This window comes from Sceloporus occidentalis, unplaced genomic scaffold (genome assembly GCF_023333645.1).
Source record: "Sceloporus occidentalis isolate IW3139 unplaced genomic scaffold, rSceOcc1.0.p SCAF_3, whole genome shotgun sequence".
Lineage (NCBI taxonomy): Eukaryota > Metazoa > Chordata > Lepidosauria > Squamata > Phrynosomatidae > Sceloporus > Sceloporus occidentalis.
In genome coordinates this window covers 187,995,840-188,009,302 of record NW_028316983.1, presented here as the reverse complement: position 1 = coordinate 188,009,302, position 13,463 = coordinate 187,995,840, and the positions used below count along the sequence as shown (strand labels likewise).

Sequence of the window (13,463 nt, the reverse complement as noted above, 5' to 3'; positions counted from 1 at the left end):
AGTTGATGGAAGTTATATTGATCAGTACTACCTAATGAACTATATTCATTAGGTATGCCACTAATTGCTAGAAAGCAACATTTGTTTTGGATGTTGCAATCACATATTTTTTTTGTGGGATGCACAGAAGTTTCTGATGGACTGTGGTGAAAAATATAATCCTGGACCAACTGTGCAGTCCTACATATACCTACTCAGAAATAAAATGTATGAAATCAGTAAGACTGACCAAGTAATACCGTATAGCACTATCGCCTAGATGTATTTTTGGTCCATTTTTCTTTTTTTACCTTATGTTGTAATATGCTGCGATTCCAGAGAAAGGGAAAGTGCAGCTGGTGAGCCTCATGCTGTCCCTGACTCACACTTTTGTGGGCTCTGAAGCCTACCCCAGTTTTAAAAAAAATTGGCATGAACTTTGCGAGTTTTCGCCCCTGATAATCATGGAGAAAGCCCTTCCCAATGCATCTCATTCCCCCAAATCTCCCAACACTCCCAAATATCTCATTTTTTCTTCAGAGTTCCTCTTAAGATGGTTAGTGGAAGTGACACAACACCACTTCTTGTTACCATTTTGAGAGGGACTGAAGAAAAAAGGGAGGTATTTTGGTGGTCTGGTGGGGATGTGGCATATGGGGGGGGGGTGTCACAAGGCAAATTGGCCTCTTGCCCCTGTGCATTTGCCCATCTGTATCAACACAATTGAAAATAGGTTAAAAAAAAACAGACAAACAAAAACAAAATAGAAAAGCCACAACTTTTAAGTGGAAGCTGCTGCTGCTACGTGCCATTAAATTGGCTTAGACTCACAGTAATCCTGTGAATGGGAGTCTTCCTAGAAATCATATAGCAGGAAATTCTTGGGCAAGAAGTGTTTCAGGGTTGGGATTTTTCAGATTTTGGAATGTACAGGTAGGGTAGTACAGTGCACCTGCATCATACATGGACATAATATACGTGGCTTTCAGTAAATGCTGTAAGCCGTGCCGGAAGAAGCCTCGACACACCCCAGAAAGGGTAACGAGCATATGCAGAATTCGCCTTATGTGGGGGGAGGGGGTTTCCAGAACGGATCCCCTCATAAGGGAAGGGTCCACTGTATGTATATATAGAGAGGCAATGATCTGTGAAATGACAGGATTTCCTGCCATTTCACAGATCCTCAGTCTCTCTCCAGCCTCAAGTCTGTTGGCTGCTAGCTGCCCACTTCTGCCCTCGAAGCAGCAGTTGCAACACTCCTGCTCAGTTGTTTGTCTCCAGTCTTGTGTCTTATTTGTTTGGTACCTCTATTGTTTCTGAGATGTGTGCCTGGAAAGAGACTGAGACCTGAGAAATGAAGAAGCAGGAGCACTGTAGCTGCTGCCTAGAAGGTGGAAGCAGGCAGCTGGTGGCAAAAAGTTTTGGAAAGTTTGGGAATTTCAGATTAGGGCTGCTCAGCCTGTATTAACGTCTCTGATTTGGTCTGGTATGCCCAGGGCTGTGGCATAGAGTCACTCAACCAGTGATATGATCTCCCTTCCATAATACTTTCAACTTTTCTCAGATTTATTGTCTCTTCCAAGGGACCATGTCTTCTAATGATGTGGCCAAAGTATGATAGCCTCAATTTAGTTATTGGTGTCTAGTGAGACTGGAAAAGTGTTACTGATGGCTAAAAATCAGCTATCATCCATATACCAAAAATATGTTTGGTAGTCACTTGTGATTTGCTAAATCATACTACAAGAGAATGATTTTCTGATGTAGCTGAAAGTCATATATTATGTTTTGTCTGTATTTGTGTAGTACTGTACAGTCTTTTCTACATGCAATACTGAACCCAGTGTTCTATATGTTACTTACTGCTTTGACAGTGAGTAGTCCTTCTTATAATGGAATGTATTTATGTTCTTTTATATCTTTTAAAGAAGTTATTATTGTTTTCCAGGTATTTGTCCAGCTGCACAGCAAATTCTAATGACAATAGAGCAAGCACCAATGTAGATAAGAGTTTGGTATGGCTTTTTTTCATAATTTTTTTTTAATAAAGTAATTTTATTGTAGAAGATCAATCGAGACAATATGCATGAATTAAATAAAAACAAAAACTTGGCAATTTCACCAAAAAACAATACAACAAAACAAAATATAGAAGCTGTGTTTCAAATGCCAAAATAAAAGTTAGAAGGAGAAAAGGTCTTCTGTTACATTCTCGGAGTATGATTCCTTTATGAAACCTCTTGTATACATTCTTCCAGAAACCCAAGTGATGAGCTGGTGGGTTCTGACATTTGGTGTGGTCGTTAGCATAGTCCAGGAAAGGGAACCAGTTCTCTTCAAAAAGTTTACCAAGGCCCAAAACAGATGGGTAAAAAACACTGGCTTCCATGTGGCTTGGCAGCATAGCATTTAGATGACACATGCCCCCAACCCACGCCAAAGCTGTGCCCAGGCCGCCTAAGGCAGTTCAAACCAGAAAGGAGCAGATCTTTTCCACTCCTTGTTCTGGTCCAGGGCCAGATTGGGGCCACTCGCGTGTGGTTGCCATGGCCCCAGTGCAAATGGCGCTGGTGCAGCCCCAATCCACCCTTTTTGGGCAGTCTGTTCCGACCCAAATGCCTTGTTTTTTTAGAGCTTTTGATCTTGTAACCAGCTTTTCCATTAACAGTACATCGCACACATGATGCCATCAGTTTATTATGGAGAAATTACCAGCTTTCCAATTTTTAGCAATTTTATCCCTGGTTGCTGCCATAAAAAACTGATTAGTGTTTTATGTTTCAAATTTCTGTTTACATTCAAAAAGAATGAAAGCAATAAAAGACTTGGACAAGGTGTGATGTCCTGTTTCGCAATTTCTGAGATTATTGAAACAACCTCCAACCAGAATTGTCCAACTCTGGCACATTACATCCACATGTGCAAGTACATGCCCTTGTCTCTACCTCTTCTCGAGCACCTAGTAGACATGTTGTTAGTGATTCTTGCAATTGGACAGGGGGAATGACACACCAATTCTCAAACATTCTAAGAGACCTTAGGGGTCTCACCATCCTTAATTATCTCTTGTAGGAAGGAATTTGAAGTCAGTTGGGATGTAAAGGTGCTAGTTTGATAAGGAGTTCCTCCATGCTTCCCGGTTAACCCTAGAAGAAGTGGTCTTGCATTGAATAAAGAGTCCTTTACTTTCCAAATTTTAAACGGAGAGAACTTTTCCTTGCTTTCAAAGTGTGGATGAAATAGAAAGGGTCTGATAGGAGAAGATTCTGTGGACAGCAAATATTTCCATTTCTTCCACCCCAACAGAGACGTTAAAAGAAGAGAATTTTTGCGTTCTTTGATAATTTTAAGTTACAGGGGAAAAACAGGCTCATTTCCATCGTTGATGGTTGCCACGCCCTCTTCTGTAATTTGTTTCCCCCCCGCAAGCAAGCATCAATAAAATAGTGCTATTAAACCTTTCAATACTTTTGATGGATTTGTATTTTAATTCTTACCTTAATTCAAAATAAATTTAAATCAAAATATTCATATTGATCTATTTTCAACATATTGAAGGAAATGTGACATAAAAGTAATAAAATTGGCAAAGATTTTAAAGACTAACCCCCCCCCCCCCCCCCCTTGTCACTAACTGGTATATTTGTGAAGCAGAATGAAATTTGCCTCAACAAACAGGCAAGAGTGTCTTTAACCTGTGGTATTGATTAAAATTTGTCTGCACTGATTTATTAGTTAAAACATTAGAAAATGTGCTGCCCAATTTTGTAATATAAGACATTTCATAGAGGTACTTATGTTAGTTTTTTAAATCTTATATGATACATCATTTGACTAGTTTTTGTAAAACATGACTTTTATATTTCTCTTTTATATTTAAAGTTAGAACCTTTGCAAAAAACTATCTATCAGCTTGAAGAACAGCTACATACTGAAATGCAGCTAAAAGATGAAATGGAAGAAAAATTCAGGTGATTTACTTATTTAGTTTTTAGAACTTCAGATGCATAAATCTGATACTGGGGGATGATGGTGGTGGTGGTGTTAATGTATACACCAAGGGACTCACAGTCTGTCATACAAGGGCTTTAAGTCCAATTGAGCATAGATGAATGGTTGAATATAGGTAGATCCAGTTGATTCATTGGGTTTAACTAGAGTAAACCCAATGAATCAATTGTATCTACCTATATTCAAACATTCATCTATGCTCAGTTGGTCACTGAAATACTGTTGTGCTGCTGCTGTCTCCTCTGAATCATTGAACAATTTCTTTCCTTTCAAACTCTTTTTTTATGATTTGGAAAAAGGAAATAGTCAGGTGGAGCAAGATCTGGTGAACAAGGTGGATGGTCTATGCACTCAAACCTCGAATTTTTAAAAAATCCATTGTCCTGCTGGCCCTGTGCGCTGTCCTGCAAAAAGAGAACATATTTCCGCAGCTTCCCTCACCATTTTGCCTGCAGTACCTCCTTTAAGCAACACAGCAAGTTAGAGTACTATTGTGCATTAACTATTTGGCCCTTCTGAAGATAGTCAGTCATCAAAATACCTTTCTTATCCCGAAAATTGTGGCTATGACATTTCCTGCTATCTTTTGAGTCAAGAACCTGTGTGCTGACATTGCAAGTACTGTTACTTAGCCTCTGGATCATAGTGATGTGACTATGGCCCGGTACAGACTGGTGCAAAGTGCCAGCCTGGGGCTGATTTTAGGTCTCGGGAGAGTAGAGTGTCCACATGCTCCCGAACCCTAGCACGTCATAATGGCTTGTCCCCATCGACATGGGGGCCGCCATGATGATGTATGTGCGGTGCAGTGTCCAAACCGGTTTCAGGAATCGGTGCAGGAAGCGAATCAAGAGGTAAGTGGGAATTAGGCCTAGGCAGAGTAGCAGCATGGGTTAGCAGTTCTATGCCACTACTGCTGTAGGGTTTTAATCATTGGACCAGGATCTACCTTGCATTCAGTGAGGCATTTTGAGAACAGAGTGCTCGGTTGTGCTTTTTTGTTCTTGGCCATGTCCTTAAGCTTTGGCTGTAATGTCTGCACACTGATGGAAAACGTTAACCCAAAACCAAACTAAGCAAATAAAAAACTCTTCTGAAAAAAAATATTTTATTTTATTTTAGAACATCAAACATTAAACTAGACAAGATAATGAAGGAATTGGATGAAGAGGTAAGTAAGTTCATTTTGGTTAGAATTAGCTTTTTCTTTTTCTTTTTAACAATTACATTAGTAATATACAGTTGTCCTCCCTTTTTCACAGATTTGTAGTTCATGGTTTTGCTTTTTGCGGGAGGGACAAGTGGGGAGGGATAAAATGGTGGTGTGCAGCCCCATACACATGCCTCGAGTGCTCACACTATTATTTTCAATGGGACTCAAATATTTGTGAGTCGCCATTTTGCAGGGGGGTCCGGTACAGATCTCCCGCAAATTGGGAGGGGCTGCTGTATTTGAATGTACACTTTTTATATATTGAACTGAGTAAGACTGTATGGAAGCCATTCCTATTTGCTGGTATATGGTTTGGTATTTTCATATTGTAATCAATTATTATTATTATTATTATTATTTTATTTCTAAAGCGCTGTAAATGTACACAGCGCTGTACATACAAATGATCAAATCAATAAAAATAAAACCTGCCAATGGTGTACAATCTACAAAATACGAAATAATCAATGTATTTGCAAAAGGGTTAAAAGGAGGTTGATCTACCCTACGCAGCAAAACCACATAGGTTGCAATCAGTTGTATTGTTGAATTGTGGTGTAACATTATGCATGTGATCGTGGGTTTGTACAATCTAGATTCTCCGACATAGCCAGAAATATTTGCTTCCATTTTAACTATAGTTTATTGAAACAAGCCAGCTTCATAGGTTAGGTTTTGAAGCTGGCTTTTTAAAAACGAAGCATGATTAACTACATCTTGCTGTGTATGGACAATAGAAGAAATGTTGATTAATTTTAAAAAGTGAAAGCTTCCAGTCTTCTCATTGACTGGCTTGTTATGATGATACCATCTTTTACTGTTGCATCAGAGCACATCATAAGAGTTCAGGGATTATTCCCTTTCAAAATGTACTTAGTGGAGGAATCAGATTTTTGAATAGTTGCATTTTAAAGTGCATACGTGCATACACACACCGCTTTAAGAAGGGGGTTTGACTGGAAACTACTTTTCTGATTTTCTACTTTGCTACATACAGAGAAGTTCTTACTTTTCTTCAAAAAGTTGATTTAAAAAACCCAAACCAGTCTAGAATAATTATTACAATATTATCTTGCTGATGATGCCAGTCTGTTCTCAGTTAAGGAAAACTGAATGCTAAGGGATGAACATAGGGAGTTCTGTGAAAGCCAAGGAAATGTATGAGTTTGTTGGACTGAGGTATGGGAATCATTCTTGTACAGTATAATATTTTGTTGCCAACAGTAGCTATGAAGAATGGTTCTGAGCATGGTAAGTTTGCAACAGTCCTCCGTCCCTCAGAATTTGTAATTAAGACCCCCATGGATCATCATTTGGTTATCATGGCTATTTAAACTCTTGATGCACTCATTTTATTGTGGTGGAGATGCAAAGTGTATAATCCATGTAGATTGTATGCTTCTGTGACTGGTGTTTTTTTGTGTACTAATTCTTTAGTTAAATCACTTGTTTTTTCCTAAGGGTTGATAGAATGTCATGGCATAGGACAGACACTGTAGCTTTTTCCAGGCTGTTGACAAAATGATTATATGTCTAACTAGTTAGATTTTCTCTTTGACTGCCTGTTTATGCGAGTTAACTAAAGTGTATTTCCTAATTCATCTTAAAGACTATTTATTACTTCGAGATGGATTGTAAATTTTCTAAATGAGTCAAAATCATTTTAAATAATTTACAGCTTTCAATGGTCAATTATTATCTGTAGGTTTTCTGGGTTTTTTAAAAAATACTTACAGTCTTCATTTCCTAAAAATTAAATGGCAGTTTACAACTTGCAGGCCAATCAGAGAAAAAATTTGGAATTGACAGTTACACAGGTTGAAAAGGAAAATATGCTTCTGCAGCACCGAATAAGCGAGTATCAACGAAAAGTTGAACAAGAGAATGAGAAACGTCGTAATGTAGAAAATGAAGGTAAGCTTTTCCCCCTCCTTCATAGGTTACTTTTTTAATGTATGAAAATCACAAGAGTATTTTCAAATGTTGACTTAGGCCTGTTACAGACTGCCAAAATAAAGCTGCTTTGGGTCTCTTTGGAGGTATGCTATTTAAATAATGCAGAGTCCGGAGGTCGCACCAAAGCCACACTCCATTCCTAAGCACTGGAGTGCAGCTTTGGTGCAGCTTCCAGATTCTTAGGATGCATGCATCATTTAAACAGCATACCTCCAAAGAGACCCAAAGCAGCTTTATTTTGGCAGTCTGTAACAGGCGTCTGCATCTACATTGCAGAAATAATCCAGGTTGATGCCACTTTAACTGCCATGATTCTATGGTATGAAATGCTGAGATTTGTAGTTTGTTGTTGCACCAGAGCTCTCTCACAGAGAAGGCTAAATGCCTCACAAAACTACAAACGACTGCTGGATCATTTCTACAGTGTGGACGCAGCCTTAGACATGCTTATGTCTGAATAGGTCACAATACAAAGGCTTAATTTTTTTAGCTGTATAAGAATGATATAAAATATATATTCAAGAGAGATGCATATTCATATCTGTTTTCCTTTGTTTCAAGTGTCAACATTAAAAGATCAGTTGGAGGACTTAAGAAAAATCAGTCAGCATTCACACATTACAAATGAAAAAATAACACAGCTGCAAAAGCAGGTAATTTTCTATTCTCAGATTTGTTTTCCTCCCCAAGTCTATCACTTTAAATGAATAGATCAGAACTGTATGTATTAATAGTATACTGTTCCCTGTTATTTTTTCCTTACTACTCATTCTAGCTTGAAGAGGCCAATGATTTACTACGGACAGAGTCAGATACTGCAGCAAGGTTGAGAAAAAGTCACACAGAAATGAGCAAATCAGCAAGTCAGTTCGAATCCATAAATAGGGAGCTGCAAGAGAGATGCAGAATCCTAGAGAGCTCAAAATTACAGTTGGAAAAGGATTATTACCAGCTGCAAGCCGCACTGGAAGTAGAACGAAGGGATAGGACCCATGGATCAGAAATTATTGGAGAGCTGCAAGGTAATCGTTCACTACCAGTGTAATGTATTAAACATATAAAATTACAGTCATTCTGCCAACTTGATTTGAAGGTGTCACAATGGAGCCCTTAGGAATATATTTAATGGCATTTAATTTAGGGATCATTTTAACCTGTGATTCTTAAGACTGTCATAAGTTATCTGACCTCTAGCTGAGGTTTTGAGTACATAATCTGAATTTGCGGTAGACGTTCAGTGCATGCTGTTTTCTATTTTTCTGCAATTAGAAGAAGTATACTGTGGTAGTTGGTAATGTTCACTCATATTTTCCCCCCTTCAGGCTAAGAAACTCTTTTCCTAGAAAGAGACTTGGCATTTACAGTGAGCTCTGCCACATATCGTTCAGGTTTATGGGACTGGAAAGAAGGTTCATAGATCTTTGTAGAGCCAGACATGACAGGGACATAGTCTTAGAGAAAAGGAAGGGAGGAAGGTAGAAAATGAGTTATTGATACTGATGTTTTTCAATACAGAATGATGAGAACCAGATGGATAAAAGGAGTTGATCATAACACATTTTTGAGAGCTCTTTCTTCTCTCAACATACACAGAATTCATGATATGTTTCCTAGGACACATCCAAAAGATCTACTGTGCATTCTGAGGGGTGGGAAGTATGCTGCAGAGTAGGGAGAAAAAGCCATTTCTCTTCCCTCCAGGTAGCAGGAAGAGAAAAATGAATGTATTTCACCTTACTAATCATTCTGTCCCCTACCTGGGAAGTGGGGTGTAGAAGGTGTGGGGTAGCGTATGCATAACATCAGAAAGCACCTGACTGGGCTTGCACTCTTATCTTTGCTGAAGAGCTCAGATGAAAAAGTTAAAACATGCTTGCCTTTTGGGGGTGGAAAAGGTTTAAAATGGAAGCCCAACAGATGACAGATTGTTCCTTCCACTGAAATAGAAATTATTAAATCCACAGGGAGATAGAAACAATTTTATCATTGCTTCAAGAAAGCTCACATTTAAGTTTGGAATCCTTAAATATTTTAGTGCAAGTAAGTAGTATAGGATTTTTTTTTCCTTTGTAGCTTACTTTATAAAAAGTTCCTTCATTGGAAGCATTAAGCAGTTTGGTGGTATATAATATAATTGTAATGTTATTTGAATGTATTGTGTAATGTACACAGTGTAGCAGAAGATGTAGCTGTGAAATTTCTGTGTTAAAAGTAGTTGAGTATTTTTGTACTGGTCTAAAGCTCTGACCTAGTTGTGAATAGGTACTGCAAGCCAAGGTAGCTTGAACAGAAACAAAAAAAGTAACAAAATGAATATTCTCTGTTCACTGAGAGGTGGGAGTGGGACTAAATTTGACATTCCTAGTATTCATTTTGAATAATTGACTTACTGCTTTTTAAAGAGGTTTTGCATGGGCAGTCTTTGTGTGGATCACAAAGAGGAAATGTATAAATAGCACCCATTTGCACTTATAGTTCTTTATCCAGCTAATAATACACATGAAAGCTTGCTTCTGTGCATATATGCTTATATTATTATGTCTGCTGGATTTTTTTGTTGCGGGTTTTATTTTTGTTCTATTGTTGGTTTTGTGTCTGTGGCGGATAAAATTATTTATTTGTTAACATAGCTCGGATTACATCGTTACAAGAAGAAATCAGAAGTATAAAAAACAATCTGGAAAGAGTAGAAGAAGAAAGAAAACAGGCCCAGGACTTGCTTAATCATTCTGAAAAGGTAAGATAACTAAAGTAAATCTTTGATTCCTGCAACAAAATTTTGAATATGAACAATGAGCATAATTTTAAAAAAATCCATACATAGCATGTGGAACTGATAAGGTGATTTTATCACATTTATATATAATGTAAAAGATTCTAATTGAGCGGTAATCTCTGGGTGGTTTGCAATAGTTTAGCAAGGCTTTCTGATTCTCAAGTGCCTAATAAGAGCAGCAACCAACTCCTCCCCACTCCCCATCATCACCAGTTGTTTGCTGAAACAAAGAAAACTTGAGAGGAATGAACTTCAGGGTTCTAATAAAATACAGAAGAAATGTTGCAGTCCTAAAGTCTTTTCATTCCTAATCCATAGAATTAAATCACCATTAATTTGTAGTTTAACACACTCAGCCTGCTCCAACAGAGAGATAGTAGGAAAGTGGCTCAGGTTTAAGCTGTGAAGAGCTCTATCTATTATTAACAAAAAAAATGGAAACCATACATTCTCAATCCGTAGAGAAGGAGCCATCCATGGATATGTTATCTTCTGCCATCCTGAGTAGGTTAAGTTCTGTGTTGGTCCTTGAAATTTTGGATAGGGATGTTACTTAGTCTAGAAGCTGTTCTTTTTTCTAAACAACCACATACCTTCCCCTCCCCTCCTTTCATTGCTACAATTGAATCACCACCTAATTCTCCAGCTCTTTAATTAAGAAACTGAAAGAAAGATCCACCTCTGAGGCATTCCTTCCTCTCAGTGGAAAAAAAAATCACAACCTGATGGAAGGCATTCCCCTAAAAGATCCTCCCATGGTTCTGCTCATGACAGATGCCAGCCTCTTGTACTGGGGATCTCATCATCAGGGCCTTTCAGCCCAAGGAATATAGTCAGTTACAGAAATGACTCCCAATATAAATTAGCTGGAGTTACATATTATTCACCTTCATTTCAGTCATTTCCCTAATTCCCACATATTATTGAGAACACACAGCAACATAGCAAAAAAGCTATATCAGCAGTCAAGGGGAAGCCCATTTCCAGTACCTTTCCTCATCCTGGCAAAAGATTACATTCTGTGCCTCTTATGCCCAGCACATTCAGAGGATCCTGAAAAGAAAAAAAACAGACTTTCTCAGTTATCAGACTCTGGACCCAGCAGATTGAAGACTGGATCCCAAAGTTATTTTATTGCTGCAACTCTGCTTTGTCGGTCTATAAATAGATCTATTTCTTTGCCACGAGAACACTAAAGCCAAAGAGTTTCTTTTCACAATTTTATTCTCAAAAGGCAGAGAGGCTCAGGACACCATCTCTGGAGTCTGGAATATACTCTGCCTTTCTTCCATTCCTTTCATTGGTCCTAGAAGGCAAGGTTTCCCATCATTCTTTTTCTAGTCATAGAATTACCTTTGTTGTTAGCTGTGCTCGAGTCGGCTATGACTCGTGGTGACCCTGTGAATAAGACATCTCCATGCCCGCTTATTCTCAACCTTTCTGCTTAGGTCCTACACATTCAGGCCCATGACCTCCCTGATTGAATCCATCCATCTGGCCTGGATCTTCCTCTCTTTCTACTTTCTTCTACCTTTCCTAGCATCATTGTCTTCTAATGAATTGTGCCTATTCATGATGCGGCCAAAGTATGACAGCCTCAGTTTAATCATCTTGGCTTCCAGGGAGAGTTTAGGCTTGATCAAGGGCCCATTTGTTTATCTTTTTGGCTCTCTATGGTATCCTCAGCACTGTTCTCCAGGACCACATCTCAGATGAGTTGATTTTTTCCCCTGTCTTCTTTCTTCACTGTCCAGCTCTCACATCAGTAATGGTGATGGGAAATACAGTGACTCTGACAGTTCTGACTTTAGCTGTATAACTCTGCATTTTAGGATTTTGTCTAGATCTTTCATAGGCACCTTTTCCGTTCCTAGTCTTCTTCTGATTTCTTGACTGCGGTCTCCTTTTTGATTAATGTTTGATCCAAGGTATGAGAAATCTTTAACTGCTTTGACATTTCAGAAGGACCATTCTGAAACAGTTTGATATTTCAGAAAGACCATGATGGTTCCCATTAGTTCCTCACCTAGTTTTTGCACCTCATCCAGGCATGGGTTGGGCTGTTTGCACTGGGGATATGAGTGAGAAGCTTACCTAGCATTGATCTATGCAGATCAAGTAGTGAATACCTTCCTGTCTTCTGGTGAATCATCTATGATTAGTATCTATGAGATCACGTGGCACGTTTTTCTACCCTGGTTTAAGAGGAAGCATATTGACTAAACAAGCAGGGGTGGATGTGGGACTTAAACCCTAACACTCCATAGGCATACCTCTGTCCTAGCCTCAGTTGCACCAGTTACAAGGAAGTGCTCCCTTTTTTCACGTTTTACTCACTTCTCAGGATCTAAGGATTCCCTTTCCACCCTGACTAGGTGCTTGAAGGCATGCATTTTTATTGCCTACAAAAGTCTGAACAAACCTAAATTCCATGGGATTGTTGCCATTTTGCACTCCATAAGATCCGTCTGAACCATAACCTTCTCTGCTAATATCTCTGGATGAGATTTGTAGGCAGCAGCTTGGCCCAGCCCCTTGAACTTTAACAGGCATTATAGTCTTGATAAATATACTTTGGCTTGAGCAGCCCTTGGCAAGGTTTTATAGGTGGTTGTGTTTTTACAGTCATCATCCTTCCATAGGTACTGCCATAGGTACTGCCAACCGCTGACAGAGAATGGCACATTGGGGCCCACCATGAACATTCATTTTTTGTCTGTGGAGGAAGCATCTTTACTCCCCATTGCAGTCACTCGCTTTCATTTTATTTTCTCTTGGAACTGTATCCTTTACTTCTTTCTGTGTGTCACTTTGGGAAATGAACTGATGGAAGGAGATAGGGATATGCTCCTACCGCTTTCAACAAGGAATTCACATGATCCCTTGCCTAGCCTGGACACCAGGAACACTTGACTCAACCATAGATGTCTCCTTCTCTACATCTATAATGGTCTTTCACAGCATGTCCCAAAATGCCATTTTTAATATTTATTTAACCCAAAGTGTCATTTTAAATATTTATTTAACCACGAATATTATAGATTATGTATACTGGATATAATAGTTCATTGCTGTGGTAAATTGTATACTATGAACCAGCTGATGTGCAGTGCATAATGACTTAGAGGAAAAACAAAGAGCCATTGAGGAATGTCATGAAATCTGAACATTTGTCAGATTCAGTATGTTATATTGTTCCTAATCTGTCTTCTGTTTATAAAATACTTTGCAGGAAAAGAATAACTTAGAAATAGATCTAAACTACAAACTTAAAATATTACAACAGCGTTTAGAACAAGAAATAAATGAGCATAACATAAATAAAGCCCGGTTGACTGACAAGCATCAGTCAATAGAAGAAGCCAAATCAGTTGCAATGTGTGGTAAGTTCTTACTACTTCGGATATACGTGATTAAAATAATGCCAGCATTTGGATAACAGTGGGATAAATGTGCAGTTAAAATGGTATTATAAGTCCTTGGGAAATAGGCACAAATTAAATATGCCTTTACATATCTCTCTGCTAT

The 13,463-nt window shown here is 38.5% G+C and overlaps 1 protein-coding gene across 3 annotated transcripts in view; it reads left to right on the top strand.

Moving 5' to 3' along the window:
- ROCK1 (Rho associated coiled-coil containing protein kinase 1) overlaps window positions 1–13,463 on the top strand; it is a 112,515-nt gene that overhangs the window by 60,092 nt on the left and 38,960 nt on the right. For all 3 annotated transcript variants that reach the window (XR_016280614.1, XM_089517151.1, XM_089517152.1), the window contains exons 11-18: window positions 1,928–1,994; window positions 3,862–3,950; window positions 5,113–5,161; window positions 6,982–7,117; window positions 7,721–7,812; window positions 7,935–8,181; window positions 9,790–9,896; window positions 13,168–13,318. Coding sequence is in view for 2 of the 3 variants with exons in the window: in XM_089517151.1 (XP_089373277.1) it covers window positions 1,928–1,994; window positions 3,862–3,950; window positions 5,113–5,161; window positions 6,982–7,117; window positions 7,721–7,812; window positions 7,935–8,181; window positions 9,790–9,896; window positions 13,168–13,318 (938 nt within the window). In the remaining variant the exon portion in view is untranslated. The remainder of the gene's footprint in view (window positions 1–1,927; window positions 1,995–3,861; window positions 3,951–5,112; window positions 5,162–6,981; window positions 7,118–7,720; window positions 7,813–7,934; window positions 8,182–9,789; window positions 9,897–13,167; window positions 13,319–13,463) is intronic.